At 39.0% G+C, this 19,229-nt stretch overlaps 1 protein-coding gene across 10 annotated transcripts in view; it reads right to left on the bottom strand.

Annotated features, from left to right (window-relative positions):
• dmd (dystrophin) overlaps window positions 1-19,229 on the bottom strand; it is a 1,939,431-nt gene that overhangs the window by 1,017,163 nt on the left and 903,039 nt on the right. For 9 of the 10 annotated variants that reach the window (XM_059968142.1, XM_059968139.1, XM_059968147.1 and 6 more), the window contains 3 exons: window positions 18,564-18,737; window positions 14,552-14,707; window positions 6,153-6,323 (listed from right to left, as the gene is read on the bottom strand). In XM_059968142.1, coding sequence (XP_059824125.1) covers window positions 6,153-6,323; window positions 14,552-14,707; window positions 18,564-18,737 — 501 coding nt within the window. The remainder of the gene's footprint in view (window positions 1-6,152; window positions 6,324-14,551; window positions 14,708-18,563; window positions 18,738-19,229) is intronic. The other variant, XM_059968140.1, reaches the window with a different exon arrangement.

Raw genomic sequence — 19,229 nt, 5'->3', positions numbered from 1 at the left:
TCTACTCTGCTGTCATCCCTGCCAGCATCTCCTTCCAATTTACTTTGGCCAACTCCTTTCTCATACCATTCTACACAAATACTGCTACATCAGACTTTATTTTCTCCAGATCAAATTTCAAGTTGAACTCAATCATATTATGATCACTGTCTCTTAAGGGTTCTTTTATCTTAAGCTCCCTTATCACCTCTGATTCATTACATAACACATAATAGCTGATCCCTCAGTAGGCCCAACGTCAAACTGCTCTAAAAAGCCATCTTGTAGGGATTCAACAAACTCAGTCTCTTCAGTTCCATTACCAACCTGATTTTCCCAATTTACCTGCATGTTGCAATCTCCCATGACTACTATAACATTGCCCATTTGACTCACTTTTCTCTTTACTGTTGTAATCTGTGGTTCACATTCCAACTACTATTGGGAGGCCTGTATATAACTATCATCAGGTTCCTTTTATCCTTGCAGTTTCGTAACTCAAAGCACATAGTATTCCACAATCTGGATTACATTCAGCACAAGCTGATACTTGACTTCTGACACTTGCGCCACACAATGACAAACACTGATCGTCTGTAATGTGGAATAGTCTGATCACTAACTCACATTACTATCACTGAGAAAGTTACTATGCCACCATCACTATTGACCAGAAGCTTACATGAATTAGCTGTGTAGATGCTATAAATCGGGTATCCAAAAGGAATTGACTCACTTCCTTACATCTCAATCCCTTTCCATCATTTAGAAAGCACAAAGTCAGAAGTGTGAGTGAATATGCTTCACCTCCCAAGTTGAGTGCAGCTCCCAAAACCACTTAGAAAGTCTGAAACCATCCAGAACCAAATAGCCTCTTTGAATCTCACTCCCTCAAGCATACTGGATATTCCTTTCTTCTCTTACCACTGAAGAGTGGCTGCAGTGTGCATCATTTACAAAAGACAATGCAACTACTCACCTGGATTCAGACAACATCTCTCAAACCCACAATGTCAATCATCAGGCAAGGTAAAAGCAGATGCATTTATCCCTTCCAGATGTCAGCCATCATTTGAATAGAAGTATATCATTGACCCTTCATTGCCACTGAACAGAACCAGAATCAGAATCAGGTTTATCATCACCGGCATGTGATGTGAAACTTGTTTACTTAGCAATGCATAATATAGGAGAGGAAAAAAAATCAATTACACTATCCGTATATTGAATAGATTAAAAAAGTGCAAAAAACAGAAACACTATATATTAAAAAAAGTGAGGTAGTGTCCAAGGGTTCAACGTCCATTTAGGAATCAGATGGCAGAGGGGAAGAAGCTGTTCCTGAATCACTGAGTGTGTGCCTTCAGGCTTCTGTACCTCCTACCTGACGGTAACAATGAGAAAAGGGCATGCCCTGGGTGCTGAAGGTCCTTAATAATGGAAGCTGCCTTTCTGAGACACTGCTCCTTGAAGATGTCCTGGGTACTTTGTAGGCCAGTACCCAAGATGGAGCTGACTAGATTTACAACCCTTTGCAGCTTCTTTTACAGTGGGAGTACCCTCACCTTCAGGGCCATATGCGTGAAGGCAACAGCACCTCACCACTTTCTCTAAAGGAATTAAAAATTGACTTTCTCAGCAAACCCCGATCACCCTCAAAAACAATAAATAAATACATTCAAAGGGGATTATCTTGACCAGACAAAGATGATCATTTTTGCTCTGTAAAGTCGAATGCAACAGCAAGACATAAACATTTTGTTTAAGAGTAATTGAATATACTTCATCAGCATAATTGCTTTTATGAGGATATTGTCCTTTGACAACAAATGAATTCAACCCCAATGTGTTTAAGCAGTAATTATGATACAGTAAAGGATTTAAGTTGTCAGTGGGAATGGAGAGAGAGAGAGCTCAAAGAACACACCATGCATTCTCTCCAAACTAATTACATTTTATCGCTCTCTCCTAAAATATTCAATTTCTATTTGGAGCAACATCTTCAACCATCCCCTCTTCCAAGCTACTGATTTTACAAGTCTAACTGACAGGAACATCCAAATTTGCAAACAGAGGAAGCAAAACAAAAATCTTCCATCTTTTTAAGAAAGGTGCAGAGAAAAAAATTCTTGAGTCAGCCAGGTGAATTGGAGGCAGAACATCCACATGATTCACATTTTAGTCTCCGCTTTCTGCTCTCAGTAAAAACCTTCTCTAGATTACTTCTGCAATTTTATGTCTTTTTATTCTTTTATTTACAACACTGATTTCACAGCTACTCACTGGCTTTCAATTCGCACTTCTGTTGTTTTCAGTCCTGTGCAGATTTACTGGGGTACTTCAATAACAATCCTTCCACTGCTGTCTTTCTACCAGCCCAAGAACGTAATATAGGCATTGGAATATTTGACAGGATTCTCCTCTCCACTCCATTTAAAATGTAACATCTAAGTAAGTCATTGCAATACTTGTTCAGTAATTCATTGCAGTAATGTCCTTGTTCAGTGGGCCCCAACCACCGGGCTGCGGACCAGTACCGGACCGCAAAGCAAAAGCATGTGCTACTGGGCAGCAAGGGAATTATATGATTTGGCAATATAAAACGATATGAGTCAGCTACACCTTTCCTCATTCCCTGTCACGCCCACTGTTGAACACATGCCAGGTCATTACCCACATGAGGTCATCAGTTGCCTAAACTCAGTGATCCCCTCGCGCCAGGGATCACCTGTTGGCCTTGGGTAACCGGCTGCCTTACCCAGCCGGCGAGAAGTGCTGTTGCTACTGGCCTGGAGCGCGGACAGATGGGCGCCGCCTCTAAACCTGTTTAGCCCACCGACTGTTCGTGGGGAACCCGGTGCTAAAATATTTGCAGACAACCTAACTTGGGCTCAGGGATTCGTAAGTAGCAAAGTAGCTGCCTCGCTGCGCTCTACTAAAAGGCATCCCTCCAGCCAAACGTTAGTTGGCCGATAGATCCTACCTACCTACAAGGCAGCGGGCACGCGCCCTGTCACACTCCTCGCTCGGTCGGTCGCTCTCTCCGGACTGCGACCACCGCGGCCCCTGTACGGGGACCTCCAGCCCTTACCTTGTCCTCTCAGTCATGTGTTACAATGATTTTATATGTTCATACGAGGAAAATATGCACTGTGTTTAATATCCAAATGTTACTTAAAATGTTATAATGCTATTGACTTACAAGTGAGTTGTAATTGACTTACCACTATATTCATGCAAGGAAAATATGCGCTATGTGTTTAATATTAAATTCGTTAGATAAACCCTTTTAAAAACAAAATTGAGTGAATTAGCCACTTATAAGTGACTTATAGTTGACTTATCACCTACATTCTGGTCGTGATTAACACCCGCACCCCTCCTCCCCCCCATCAGCCAGTCTGCAAGAATATTGTCAATATTAAACTGATTCCACGGTGCAAAAAAGCTTGGTGATCCCTGTCTGAGTTAAGATTTAATAATTATTTAAATAATTAAATAATTGAGTTAATAATTATTGTATTATTATAGGTATGTTGTTATGAGCTACTATGAGTGGGTTACACTTAATTGTGGCATGAAAACTATGAAGATCCACTTTGGCATGAACTAGATATCATCAGCTATCATTCACCAGGTTCCTAAATAAATGACAAATTATAAGCCTGTGAAACAATAAGACAGCTTTCAAGTCTACGGTGTCACAGATGAGTAACCATAGCCTACTGGGTAACAAAAAATCTTTCAAATTTGCTTAAATCTACCTGGTAGTTTCTGTGCTACAGGCAACTATGTTCTTTGATAATGAGGTAGAGTAAGTAGTGCAGCTGGAAGAACTGCTGCCTCTTGATCTTGCCTGAAGCTTTGCATGTTCTCCCTGTGACAATGGATTTCCTCTAATGATGTGGTCGGTAGGAAAAATGGTCACAACAAAGAGTGCAGGTCAGTGGTAGAATCTGGGGAGTGGCTATGACAAAGTACTGTAGTGAGATTAGTTATGATCAGTATGTACTCAGCAGGTGAAAGAGCCTATTTCCATAATTCTATGCCTTGAGAGCATTTCAAGATGCTGACTCATTTTCAAGACATAGAAACTCATCCACCTTGCAGTATAAAGTATGGCAGAGGATGTTGAGTGCCTGGATTATAGCATTACTGGGCAGAGAGATTACCTTCAGTGGAGGCAAAAATGAGCACAACATTCTTCTCTATACACTATTCCCATTCGGAATTACTTTCTCAATATACAGATATCACACTGCTTTTGGATGTGCAATAGCCATCCAAAGGAAGGGAGGCAAAAAGCACAATGTGAAACTCTCAGGGTGTTCAGTAACAAAACAGGAAAGATAATTTCAACTTTTAGCCCTAAAACTGGTAAATTACTGTAATCTCTCAGTCCGCAATCGCTCGTAACTGCAATCCAGACGCAACTTCCTGTCATATTTTAGTGTATATGTTTATATCTACTTTTCAGCATGTTACTTTTAAACATATTATTCTACTCCAATTACTCTTATTAGATAAAATATTAAATACATAACACTAGTGTATATAAAACATTGAAAGTTCTGGAACCAAAAATCAAGATTTCCATCTTCCTTCTTTACTCAATCCCCACATTAAGTTCACATTTCCATGTTAATTGTAATTGTTAACTGCTCTGCAGAGTTCCAGATGTTCATTCTCAACTTGGCCAATTTGAAGCCACCCTCTTATTATTTTCTGAGGCTGGGATGCCAACAGTTGAATCGTGGAAATATGTCAACATTCACTTTCCCTCCTTACTATGAACCCTAGCATACCAAGGGAGAAATAGTTCAGATGGCAGGGCTTTCAAGTTCCACTGTGACTAAATCAAAACTTCAGCAGGAAGTTCTTAACTTCAATATGTCTCTATTCAACTGGAAGGAAATCCCATCTCGCGATTTTTTTAAAAAATTGCAAATTTAAACATTGCTGTGTTCTAAGTAGAGTCATTACTGCAGATTTTGCTACTGGCAAGTACATAGTGAGAGTTTGAGCAATGAATCAGCCTTGAAGTGTCTGCTTGGAATAACATAATCCAAAAGTACCGGAGGTTCTATTAAATCGGATGAGCAGCAGCCACGACTGCGAAATGAATTTATTTTACCTAGAGAAATAAATATTAGTCTTTTATTAATTTGAAACTTTAACTATTTGAAGAATAGTTCTCCATCCATACAATAAACAAGGCTCCAGATACAGATCAGCGTGAAGCTTTGCTGCTTGGTACTCCAGCAAAAAACTCATGACAAAACAAAAAGACCCCTCAAAATGTGACTCCTTCTGTGCTGTCCAATTCGACATTATATTCCATAAAAATAAACTATTGAAAGAACAAAAGTTGCTTGCATTTCACCTTCCTCCATCACATTGTACAACAATGTACCAAGTTTAGATGTGTAGATTTTCTTTTTGATATTTGGCTTACAACAACTACTGCACAGTCATGGTGGAAGTATAAATACAAAAAATGCAAAAATGTATAATACTTTGCTACTTCTAATCCAACATAGATTCAAAAAATATTCTTCCCCAAACCATCCAATTGATGTGCTTTGGTATTGCTTCCCACTCCAGAGTTTTGTGCTCTGCTACCAAGTGAGGGAACTTGATATACCCAGACTGATTGCCCCATTTTCCATACAACAACAGTAAATACTTCACTCAATGAAAAGCATTTGCTATGCCTTTCCTTCTTTGCATTTGAAACTATATATTTAAATGTTTGAAATTTAGCTAATATTTCTGAATCCCAGAACAGTCCAGGTTAAAAGGGACAACAGAAGCTGTCCAAAGTGAAGTTCCGTAATTACAGACTCAGTGGATATGGATTTGGGTAAAATCATCACTGAAAAATTAGTTGACTATTCCTACAATCCACATTCCCCAATGAGAAGAGTGTTGCAGAAAGTAATTACTAATGCTCTTGCACAGTGCATTCAAACTGCAGCTGATGTCCTGAAACACTCTACTCATATGCTTTAAAAATGTCTCAGCTTTACAGCTAATGAAAAAACTATGCAATCCCAAGAAAGCACTTGAAGAACCACTCAATTAAATGCCACCAGTATCTGTTAAAACATAATGCAAAGGTAAAAAGACAGAACTTTTTCAAAGACATTTATTGAAATTAATTAAATGCTTACCTTACTCCAGGCAACCTCAGTGTCTAAATTAGTAGGCATGCCTTCAACTGCTGATCTCCTTGTCAACTCTGCATCTGTTGCTGCCAGCCACTCTGTCAAAGCATTCACTTCTTTCCTCAGCTTCCGAGAAAATTTCAGAGACTTCTCCAATTCTTGCTTTCCTTCTGTTACCTGAGTAATGTTGGGGTGGCGGGGGAGGGGGTAAGAGAAAGATTGTATTTAAACATTGCTGCTTTAATGGTTGATCCACAGAGAAAATTGTCAAATTCAATCAACTAAACTATGCTATGTTCATTCATAATGAGACTAGTGTGGTTAATTAAGCTGGCATTTGAAGACGAGCTGCAGAGGGAAAGGGAATCAAGCAGAACATTCAGAGAGGTTCAAAGAGATGCTTGGAGACTGAAGGCCTGAGACATTAACTAAGATCTATTCAGAAGAAAAGAAGACAAGATGGTGAGGGATTGGAGGGTGGGAAAAAGGTGGAGGTCGGAAGAACTCTTGTGGGGTTGGCAAGGGCTTAGCACAGGATGAGAGGAGCAAAAATCAGAAAGTGGGCTTCTCAACTACCAACAGCAGCTCAACTAAACTTATCACTTTTAAATGCAACATAGCTCAACACTGCCTCAGTTTAAATGCCCTGCCATATTAACTATTTGCTTCTGCACAAGGTATACTTTTGTGCATTATTTCAGAACATCCATTGGATGGTAACTGCTGTATCTGAGAATGGCCTTTCTCCTCCACATGTATGGACGTCATGCACAAAATGACCAGCTGGAAGCTCACTGCTGATACACTATGTCCTCGATAAAGTTCCGTAATCCATCATGTAATTATAAAATCTATCCCATGTAATTCCTTGGCTATTATTTCTTTCCCATTATAATGATTTCATCAGGTTAACTATATGTCTTCTAATTAACATGTCATAATGAAAATAACACTTCCTTTGTAAATAAGAGAGAACAAATATTAAACATGATGCTTTGCTATTACTTATTAGTTTCTACATGGATAACAGGAGACAATGTGAAGTACTTAGTAGAAAATTATTCATATTCTGGGAAAGAGAAGGACCACCTCCTATCTGCAGCTCATATTAAATCCATCAAGCCAGAAAATGAAGTTGATATTAAAATCTATTGGAAATACAACAGTGATTTTCACACCTCATCTTCTTTGATTGTTGGCATATTTCCTTCAAACTTTTATTAAGTTATTAAAACTGCACTAGAATTATGTCAAATGAGTGAAACACTGTACTTTCAAGGTATGACCCCTGCCATAAGTTGGAGATCATTTTACTTAAATATTTCTTGACAGTTTTGTGCAAAAAATGCAATATAAAACCTTACTGATGCCCATGTACATTAAAATGCAGTCATTAAAATGTTTTCAGGTCGAATTCTGTGGCCGTGGCTGGAAGGGGAGAAATAAAGAAGTGCTTGCTAATTTAGTCAAGTGGGTACCTGTGATACATGCTTCATGTGCAGTCAAGTCCAACGAGATCATTGATATCAATGAACCAAAGATGCATCATATCATTCGCATTGCAATGAAATTAGTGTAAAGTTATCAAAACTGGCTTCTAACTTTGCTCAAGGAGACCTTAGCAGGAAATAAAGAAGAAATGAATGAGATTCCCAAAGGGAACTCTTGAAAGTACAGTTGACTGTGATCTCTCAGCCCTTTTAAATGAAGAGCACTCAACTATACCTCAGTTATTCATTAAGGGAGTCAGTGACAGGACAGGAAAGGGGTCTAATTCAATTTAAAATTCAGCTGTATTTTTCTTAATGTATTCACAGTGCTCAAGTTCACCAGCTTTCGTTTGAAAAGGCTGATTAAGGATTAATGTACTTACATGCGAGCCTTGAAATCAGCTGTACCTTAGGAATTTACCTTAGCCTCAACTTTCCAGCAACTCCAAGCAACAGTTTTCGTCCACCCCCCCAATTAAGATTTCAATTGAATGCACCACACCATAAGTGAGAGCAGCAAGAATCAAAGGCAGTTGTTCTTCCTCCACTGAGAGACAGACTCAGGGAAGAATAGATTTATAGCACTCCACAAATAAACCCCAGGCCTTTGCAGCTAGGCTGCATGGTGTTGTTATTCATGATCCAAAGCAGCCATTAGATCAAGAAGCTCACTGAACAGTGGTTTGACAGATCCAGACTACAGAAGAATGGAAACTGTTGAAATAAATATACTTTGGAGCTTCGCTATCTTAGGGCAGTGGAACAGGCAGGCACAGCCTTCCCATGACAAAGATTCACATCAATAGTAAATCACACCAGGATGCTTTAACACATCTCCAGATACTGGATGATCACAGCTGCCTTGTGACAATGAGCTGTCCAGAGGCATTCTCAAGATCAGTCTCTTTCTCTACATTCCTGCCACCTACACTACACCTTAGTGAAGATGCAAAATACTGGCAAGAGGCAACCATTACTGGTTGTTGTTGAAGCAAACTAAGAGGCAACAGTGGGATAAATTTTGCTTTTCTTAGGTCAACAGAGGATATTATCTTTGCTGAAAGGCAGCATGATCTTTAAACAAAAGATTCAGGCTCATTCACAATTGGTAAGGTTGAGCTTAATGGGACTTGACTCTGCCAGGCTTGAGCTGCATCAGCTGGGTATTCAGGTTTGGGGCTCATCAGGTGAGTTTTGTATTTGCAGTGGTTGGAATGGGTTTTAATTTGACAATGACATATTAAAGAGCAGCTGGCAGATGGTGGATTTACCTGTGTGACATTTATACTGGAAACAAATGCCTCCATGCTATTACATGGGGCTTGTTTATCATTTAGACAAGTCCTACTCAGTATTTATACAGATGTTACATCAATCTCAAAATGCCTGTCAAATGAACACTTCCCCCTTTATCGTAAGTGACTGGCACTAAAGATTTCCCTTTCCTCTTCTCCTGAAGTCATAAACGCCCTGGAGCAGTGTGGCGCTGCAAGTGTCAGCCACTCACTTGAGTACAAATATGTAACTTCATCTTATTAACAAACAACATTCAGGGACTAAGTACTCATCACAGATGTTTTAAGTGTAAAAAATATTCAATTAATCTCCAGCATCTAGGCAGAGGACTTTAAAAAAATTCAGAGCCTGTATTTAACATGGCAAAGTTGTCATGTCAGGATATATACTGCCATCTGCAGCTTGCATTCTGTTAGCAGTAATAACCACTCCAAATAACTAAGCCAAATACTTCAGCTATATCGTAAATTTATACTTTCCAAACACCAGGTATATTGACTAGGTGTTTGTATGCAAGATAAGAGAGATTGGAGAGCCGTGAGAGGGATGGAAATAGAAATGAGTGGGAAGAACAGAAAGGGAGAGTGATGTTAATGTGAGGAAGATAGTGAAGAGAGAGAAGGGACAGGAAATGACTGGATGAAAAGGTTTCAAAGAGGAAAGAAACCTACATTGGTGAGATAGCAAGGAAAAAAATCAAAGATAAAGGGCACTTCTGCAACCAAGGAGGACAGAATGAGAGGTAGTGGTAGAGGGAGGAAGAGGTTGAGATAATGAAATCCCACTTAAATTAATAAAATACCATCCACTGTTGCAATGGTACCGCCATTCGAATAATCCAATCAGTGCAAGTATTCACAGAAAAAATCAAATTTCAGCATTCAAGCAGTCTTTGAGCAGTTTCCTTAACTGATCTCAAACCTCCACTGCCTTGTGGCTATACTCACTCATGGGGTAGGCTTCAGAGGTAAACCCCGAGGAAAAATCCAGAGCTGGAGTCCCTAAGGCAATCCGATGGTGAGTTCAGCACTGACTAGCAACTGCTCCGAGCTGGTGACAAAATACATTAGTTTCTGCCATTCCTTTGGATTTGTCAGCTGCTTGGAGGTGGGGGGGGGGGGCTGCTGCATGGGCAACAGCTTGCTCTCCAAATCATATTGCCCTGGCTTGCGTATCATGTAGAAGCTAGGACACAACATTCATGGCTGACCCAGACAAATAGAGGGCCTCATTTAAATACAAAATTTATTTAGAATTCATTTCACAAATATATTATCAATTAATAGCTTTGATAAATTTTGAAATTGAGAATATGCGGAAAACTGGGTTTGAAGCCGAGGATGTACCATAACCCCGAGCAATATCACGCCAGGTTTGTGATTTTGTCTACGCTTGCTACATGATTACTCCTGTAAAAAAAACATGACTTCAACTTCCAGATTACTTGATCAACATAATTTCTAAATGTCTATGTGCACTCATCAGACTACATTCTCCATCAGGCCATAGTCTAGCCAAGATTGGAATCAACAAATTCCCTTTATGTTTCAATATGACCTCTTAGATCAGTAGGAGGAACTTCCTAGCTGTGCACCATTCATTCTGAAGATCTTTCAGTGGATGGTATAGTATACTGTTAACCTAAAACTATAAGTAGTTCCGTGATGAAATTTGATAATTCCACAACTGAGATTGGGCCAGTAACTTCAAAATTTGCTCTTTCATCCAATAGGACAAAAACTCATTCCATCATCTCTGGCTGAAGTCAAACCTAGAACACTGCAATAAAACTTCACCCTTAAACAGGTACCACCACACAAGGTGGCCTACTGTTCCAAGGAGACCAATTATAAAAATCAACAAACTGAAATCAACAATGACATATCAAACATGCCATGACTGCCTTCATGTCAGACTCTGTTGATCTAGAATAGATTATTATCGTTTATAACACCTCCAGCTGATTTGAAATACTTGTGACAAGAACGCAACACAGCCAACAATATGCAAAAAAAAAATTAACTTAGATAATTATGAATGGTCAGCAAACAGCCAGGGGTGATCACAGCAGAAAGAATTTCATGCTTCTGACAACATCCTCAACAAATAACAAAAATTTTGATTTGCTTGTGGTATCCACAGACAACAACAGAATAACCAAAACTGAACTGAAAACTGGTTTCCAGCTGTTTTACCTGACTAATATCTGCAGCTGTGAAATCAACATTAGCCTAATCATCTCCATGCTGAGATGAACTTTATTTTTACTTGTGATTGACTGAATCTATTAATGGCTTAATGATGTAATTACTCTAAATTTTGTTTCTCAGTTTAATCTGGGTGCGCAGGGGTTCCTGGAGGATACGTTTAATTTGTGGAAATAATTTATACTGATTAAGCATCTTCATAGGTTAGTTTTACCTGGAGCTGAATTGTTAACTTCATTGCTTTGCAATTTGGACGATGGACATTCAAAACGCATTTCAACCTTACAACTGAAGGAAAGATGTACTCTAAGAGGGGCTGCCATTCAAATGAAATATTAAGATTCGGGCTATTCCCTCTGATGAACACAGTTTCTTGGTATTATTTTAGAAATGAAAAGGAGCGCTTTTGTCCATCTTGCCAACAGTTATCCCTCAATCAGAAACACAGTTGCTGTGTTGGTGAAAATCATGCTGATGTGTGCAGTGCACAAACACGCTGCCAAATTTCAAACGCTCCCTCAGTGGCAACACTTCACTGGCCACTGTCATTTTGTATACACCAGAGATTAGCTGGATTCCTGTACAAATGCTACTTTAACGGTTGCAATAAGTTTATCTTGCACAGAACATGAAATGAATTTTCTTTCATCTTTTTCAGCGCTGGTTGAAGGATACCTCCCATTGTACATTGTACTTACTGATGATATGCTTTGTGGTCAAGCCTGATATAAATGCAATGCATAGACCTGTGACCTTCTGTACTTGTTGAGCCCTTGCGCAAGTATTACATGTTATCCAAAAACTTCTCTTTCAGTGAGCCATTTTTTCATAGGGAAACATTGGAACTAACTTGTGCGGCTGATGGTAGATTTCTCGGTACGCAACTGCTAAACCCCCAGATTGCCGTCAAAGGTATGTCCATATTGTTTAGAATGTGATCTGATGCTGGAGAAGGGTTATTTAACCATTTTTACTTCAGCTCAGAAAGAAGGCAACATCAGTCCCAGTTTCTGGGTGGCAGAGCTATTGTTTCTCTGTTGATTTCCATTGGAGGTGTACAGTTACAAGGGACTAATGTATGTTAGTGAACATGTCATTTCACTTTGTTTAAGTATATCCAAGTACTAAAATATTTTAACTGCCATTATTATGTCTTCATCACTCCATTAAGTTGTTATAAAAAAATCAGAGTACAAACACAAGGCCATTTACCCACCTCCTCCATATAATTTGAAAAAGATCAGCCTGAGACAACCCCAATTCAGAGCCCTGTGTCCACAGTCCTGTAGTTCACAGCTCGTCAACTGCACAACCAAGTATCTTTTTCAAAAAAGCATTTCTGCCTCTATCACCCTTTCCAGGGAAAGGGTTTTAGAGTACTACCCCCTGTGAAAAAAATTATCTTATCTTCCTGCCAATGAGGTAAGTTACCACTAGTGGGTGATCCTTCTGCCAAGGGTAATCGGGCCTCGTATTAACTCTTTCCAGCCCCATTTGTACACCTTAATGAAGACCTCCTCAACTTCTGTTCCAATAAAAACAAATATTGTGTGTTCTATTTTTTCCATTAGATACTACTGCACAGTCATGGCAAGATACCTGTATATGATATATTAAACTAACATTAAAAATGTTAAATTTTAAAATGTATTTAATGTGTTTAGGATTTTTATGCTTCTTTGTGTGACAACTTCAACAGTAAACTGAGTCAACTGACAACAGCATTTTCCAGCTGGGTGTGTTTTCAACCACCCCCATCCAACATCTCATTATTTGATGTACAGGAGCTTATTAAAATGGACTGCACCAGCTCTGAAGAGCAAGTTCTCACTGTGTGATACTCAGACAACGTTTGTCTTGTCTCACCACTGAAGCCGTATCAAAGGTTTTGATCTTTGCAACTATGTGAACACAACCACAATTTCCATTTACTATTTGAGTTATCTTGAAGCAGTCCTGTTGTAGTTTGATTGGTCATGTGCTGTTGGCTCATTCCCAATGAATATCAGCCTGAGATATTCAAGAATGGAATTGGAACAGCAAATATTTTAGTGTCACAGAGTATCTAGTCCATTACCCACTGAAGGAAACCACAAAATTAGGCTCTGGGTCCAAATGCCATGGAGACTGACTAGGTTGTTAATGATAATGTATCTCTTTGACTCAAACAAAAGAATTTCTCAAAGCATAACCCACACTCTTAGCATATCACGACTAATACATCCTCTTGATCCTGAGAATGTATATTTTTCCTGAGTTGGACACTTTGTATCGTGAAGAATATAAAATGTTGGAATTTATATGTGAATAAGATCTCAGGTATATCAATGCCAGCTGTTTCTTACAGTGATTTGATTATTTTTCTTTTATGATTTTTTTTTGTTTTGTAAGACTGTTGGTGAGTGAATCCTGGAAAGTCTTTTCATCTTGACGCAGACTTTATGAGGAGTTGACATATGAGATTCAAATGTCTTCATTGTGGCTGTGAATGACATGTACTTGTCTGGTTTCATTCTTGCTGCTGGTGACCATGGATCCACAATATGAAACTACCCTGAAAGCCACTCAAGTTGCCTAGATTTCTGAAAAGTGACATGAGTAAGTGCCAGTGGTGCAGCTGGAAATGCTCTGCAGAGGTTGCTACAGTGTAGGGGGAGCTTTATATCTGTGCTGAATAAGCCCTGATACGACATGCCTGAAATATTCTATTCTGTATCACTGTCATGAGTTGTCATGCTGACAAGGGTAACTCACCAGTGATGCCAAAGTCAAAATATATTTCTTTAATTCAATTCATTACACAGTTTAAATGTAAATTACAATTATTAAATTAATTCTGCGAAGTCTAACTTCTTGGAAGCGTTCAGTCTATTTGTAAATGCACTGGCTTGGCCAACAATTTAAATCCCCTAATAGATCATTATGAAGACAATAATTTTGTTAATAAACAGAAAACTTTGAAAGCTGCGAGTTCCCACTGTCCTGGCAAGGTAAGGGAGCTGGCATCCCACCCCAGATTGGCCTATAAGATATACTACTCCCACAATACATGGATGATTCCTCAAATGCAGTGGAAGTGGCCTTATAAACTGCTATGGCATAAAATACTTTATTGAGGTAATCCATGGTCTTCCATGAACAAAAAAAAATGTTTCAACTGCAACAGATACAAGTTGAAAAAAGGAATGTGAACTAGACCCACCCACACAAAAGATTATGAACTGGTCCCACTGGTGCTAACCAGTAAAAAAAAGCACAAGACATATCAGTGAAATAATACGAAACCTTCAGCTGGAGAAACAATTTTACTTATTTCTTTAGAATATAAACAGAACAATATGGCCCAGAATTGGCAGAACTGTCAAATTTACATTATCAATTACAGAGTAGAATAAAGCATAAAATTGCTGACCTGAGCTCCGAGGTCATTGTATTGTAGTTTCAAGGCAGTTACTCTCTCATCTAGTTCTTTGGGATTCTCTGTTTGCTGTTTCTGTACAATTTGACGCCCAGTTTTAATCACTGTTTCCACATCAGATTTCACTTCACTCAGATTCTTATATAATTTCTAAAAATTGAAAAGAACATATTCAGGCATTGTCACACACACAGCAGACTGCTCCATTAATTAAATTCTGGCAGATCTTGTGCTGTAAAACCAACTTATTTTTTTATTGCTGAGGGTATTTTGAATATATGGGCTTGGAAGATTTATCCATTTCCTTTTATAGAATTAAACATAATTTAACCAGGTTTTAGTCAAGGGAAGTTTTAATTTAGTTGAAGTACTAAGGGTGAAAATGTACAGAAATACTTTCATATATTTGAATCCCAATTGTTATATTCACATTAACTCGTGCATTGGTGAAATATAATTGAAAAAGGCTGGAAGTCGATAGTTCCCACTGAAGAGAACCTTATGTCCTTATGTTTTCATATGCCTTAGAAACAGACAATTCAGCCTATCATATCTATGCTGTTCTTAGGTCATTTCCATCAGTCTCATTCCCAATTTATTCTCCTGTGACATATTGCCTCTCATATGCTCATCAGTTCTGTCCCAATTGCACTGTCACTCATCTGCACATCTTGGGAATGTGGGAGAAAAACAGAATACCGATATAAACCCGTGCTATGCAGCAGAGACTGCAGAAACAGCACATATGCAGCAATGAAAATTAGGACTGGAAATCTGGGAATACAGATCCATAATTCACTGAAAGTGACAACACGGGTAGATAAGGACAAAATGAGAGCTTTCAGCACACGGGCCTTCATAAATCAAAGTAGTGAGTACAGGAGTTGGGATGTTATGTTGAAAATGTGTAAGACTTTCATTGAGGTCAAATTTGGATTACTGTGTGTAGTTCTGGTCACCTACTTACACGAAATATATCATTAAGATTGAAGGAGTACAGAGAAAATTTACAAGGATGTTGCCAGAATGTGGGGACTCGAGTTATAGGGAAAAAGAGGAATAGATGATGACTTTATTTTCTGAAGCAAAGAAGTAGAAGGGGAGATTTGATGAAGGAATACAAAATTATGAGGGGTATAGGCAGGTTAATTGCAAGCAGCCTTTTTTTCCACTGAGGTTGAGTGAGATGAGAACTAGAGGTCATAGGTTAAGGTGAAAGTTGAAGTATTTAAGACTGATCTGCGGTGGAGTTTCTTCGTTCATAGGGTGATGTGTGCATAGAGCAAGCTGCCAGCAGAAGTGGAGGATGTGGGTTTGATTTCAACAGCTGAGGGAAATTTGTACAAGTAGATGGATGGGAGGGCCTTGAATGGCTATGGTCCAAGTGCAGGTTGACTGGATATGGCAGAATAAAATTTGGCATGGACTAGATGGGCAAAAGGGCTTGTGTCTCTGGTGCAGTGCTATATAGCTCCATAGAATGGAGGTGTTGGAGCTGTGACACAGAAACCGTGGCTCTACCACAGCTGCTTTATCCACAATACCATTCCGATCCACCAATCTATCTATCCTTATCTTTAATAAGCTGATCTATTTATTTCTGTTTCATTACATCCAGAGGCTATTTAATTAGATATTGTCAGACTTTTCATGTATTCTGTCAATTTATTCTTGTATTTGCTTCAGTGAATTTGATGATGAAAATTCCAGTCACTTTTCAACTATCACAAACCAAGATGGTTCAAAAATTAGGATGCATCTGATTCGGGTGAAATTTCCATTACTAAATTCATAAACATCAAGAAACCTTAATTTAAAAGATTAGCTATGATATAGAGATTTTGATATATTAAGTTGGGACTAGTTTGGCAAATGTAATTGCCTCAGGATGTTCCAAAAGTTTCCTCAATTGCATGCCAAGTTAGCAGTTTTTCAATTCATTTTCTTTATACCAGTTTATTACTAATTCTTCGAGCTTCTTCTTCGCTAAAAGTAATAAAAAGCAGTATTTGTTACTTATAACCATATAAAAATATAACAATTACAGCACAGAACCAGGCCATCTCAGCCCTTCAAGTCCATGCCGAACACTTACTCTCACCTAGTCCCACCGACCTGCACTCAGCCCATAACCCTCCATTCCTTTCTTGTCTACATACCTATCCAATTTTACTTTAAATGACAATATCGAACCTGCCTCTACCACTTCTACTGGAAGCTCGTTCCACGCAGCTACCACTCTCTGAGTAAAGAAGTCCGCCCTCGTGTTACCCCTAAACCTTTGCCCCCTAATTCTCAACTCATGTCCTCTTGTTTGAATCTCCCCATTCTCAATGGAAAAAAGCCTATCCACGTCAATTCTATCTATCCCCTCATAATGTTAAATACTTCTATCAAGTCCCTCCTCAACCTTCTATGCTATAAAGACCTAACTTGTTCAACCTTTCCCTGTAACTTAGGTGCTGAAACCCAGGTAACATTCTAGTAAATCTTCTCGGTACTCTGTCTATTTTGTTGACATCTTTCCTATAACTCGGTGACCAGAACTTTAAACAATACTCCAATTTTGGCCTCATCAATGCCTTGTACAATTTTAACATTACATCCCAACTCCTATACTCAATGCTCTGATTTATAAAGGCCAGCATACCAAAAGCTTTCTTCACCACCCTATCCACACGAGATTCCACCTTCAGGGAACTATGCACCATTATTCCTGGATCACTCTGTTCTACTGCATTCCTCAATGCCCTACCATTTACCATGTATGTCCTATTTTGATTATTCCTACCAAAATGTAGCACCTCACTCTTATCAGCATTAAACTCCATCTGCCATCGTTCAGCCCACTCTTCTAACTGCCCTAAATCTCTCTGCAAGCTTTGAAAACCTACTTCATTATCCACAACACCACCTACCTTAGTATCATCTGCATACTTAGTAATCCAATTTACCACCCCATCATCCAGATCATTAATGTATATGACAAACAACATTGGACCCAGTACAGATCCCTGAAGCACACCACTAGTCATTGGCCTCCAACCTGAGAAACAGTTATCCACCACTACTCTCTGGCATCTCCCATCCAGCCACAGTTGAATTCATTTCACTACTTCAGTATTAATACCTTCCTAACTAACCTTCCATGCGGAACCTTGTCAAAGGCCTTCCTGAAGTCCATATAGACAACATCCACTGCTTTACCCTCTTCAAAAAATTCAATAAAATTCATCAAACATGACTTTCCAAGCATAAATCCATGCTCCTAATCAGACAGTATCTATCCAGATAATTATATATACCATCTCTAAGAATACTTTTCATTAACTTACCCACCACTGATGTCAAACTTACAGGCCAAACTAGGTTTACTCTTAGAACTCTTTTCAAACAATGGAATCACATGAGCAATACGCTAAACCTCTGGCACCATCCCCGTTTCTAATGACATTTGAAATATTTCTGTCAGAGCCACTGCTATTTCTACACTAATTTCCCTCAAAGTCCAAAGGAATATACTGTCAGGACCTGGAGACTTATCCTCTTTTATATTCTTTAAAAGCTCCAGTACTTCCTCTTCTTTAATCATCATAGTTTCCACAACTACCCTACTTGTTTCCCTTACCTTTCACAATTCAATATCCTTCTCCTTAGTGAATATCGAAGAAAAGAAGTTGTTCAAAATCTCCCCCATCTCTTTTGGCTCCACACATAGCTGTCCACTCTGATTCTCTAAGGGAACAATTGTATCCCTCACTATCCTTTTGCTATTAATATAATTGTAGAAACCCTTTGGATTTATTTTCACCTTACTTGCCAAAGCAACCTCATATCTTCTTTTAGCTTTTCTAATTTCTTTCTTACTTGTTTAATCATCTCAGAACTGGCCAACATAATGTTAGCTGTGGTTAAATCAAAATTTTCTTGATCAACAACAAAGGAATCCATTGTCAATTTTGGCATTCAATGGACTTGGGAAAGAAATGAAAACAGGCATCCCTACCATACAATGGTCAAGCTGGTTCTGGACATATTCCGGCTCTACACTGCTCATTTCCAACATGTGCAGTTCAGATTTCACCTCATCCAGGAGCCTTTTGCATTCCAACAGGTGCTGCTCAAAATTCGCTGGCTTCTGGAACAATCTGAACTTGGTGGAAACATCTTGCAGCTTCTTCTGTGGAACAAAGTAAGTACGGAGTCAAAAAGCTCCATAGGAAAAACTGAACCACTGAAGTTGTGCAAACTGTCTTTTCAGACGTAGCAGTAGAAATACTCTCCAAATGCCAACTCACCTACTGCATAAAATAATAAAACATTGCTACCTTTTATTGCTTCACTTTATTTTACACCTTTAACAGCATACTTTTCAAGGTTGTGAAATTTGAAATTTTATTGCAGAGGAGGGGGTATAGGTGGAGGAAGAAGAGAGAGAAAGGAGAAAGGGAGGGGGCAGAGAGGGAATGCAGGTGCAAGAGAGGGGAGGGTGAAACAGAGAGAGGAGAGAAAAACAGTGAAAGTGAGTGAAACAGAGGAAGGCAGAGAGACAGAGACAATTAAAGAATGAGAGAGAACGAGAGAGTATCACAGACTGCGAGAGAAAAAGAGGAAGGGACAGAGAGACAGAGGGAGGGAGGGACGGAGGGACAGAGGGAGGAAGAGTGAATCA

This window comes from Hypanus sabinus, chromosome 4 (genome assembly GCF_030144855.1).
Source record: "Hypanus sabinus isolate sHypSab1 chromosome 4, sHypSab1.hap1, whole genome shotgun sequence".
In the NCBI taxonomy this organism is placed as follows: domain Eukaryota; kingdom Metazoa; phylum Chordata; class Chondrichthyes; order Myliobatiformes; family Dasyatidae; genus Hypanus; species Hypanus sabinus.
This window is presented reverse-complemented; position numbering and strand designations above follow the sequence as displayed.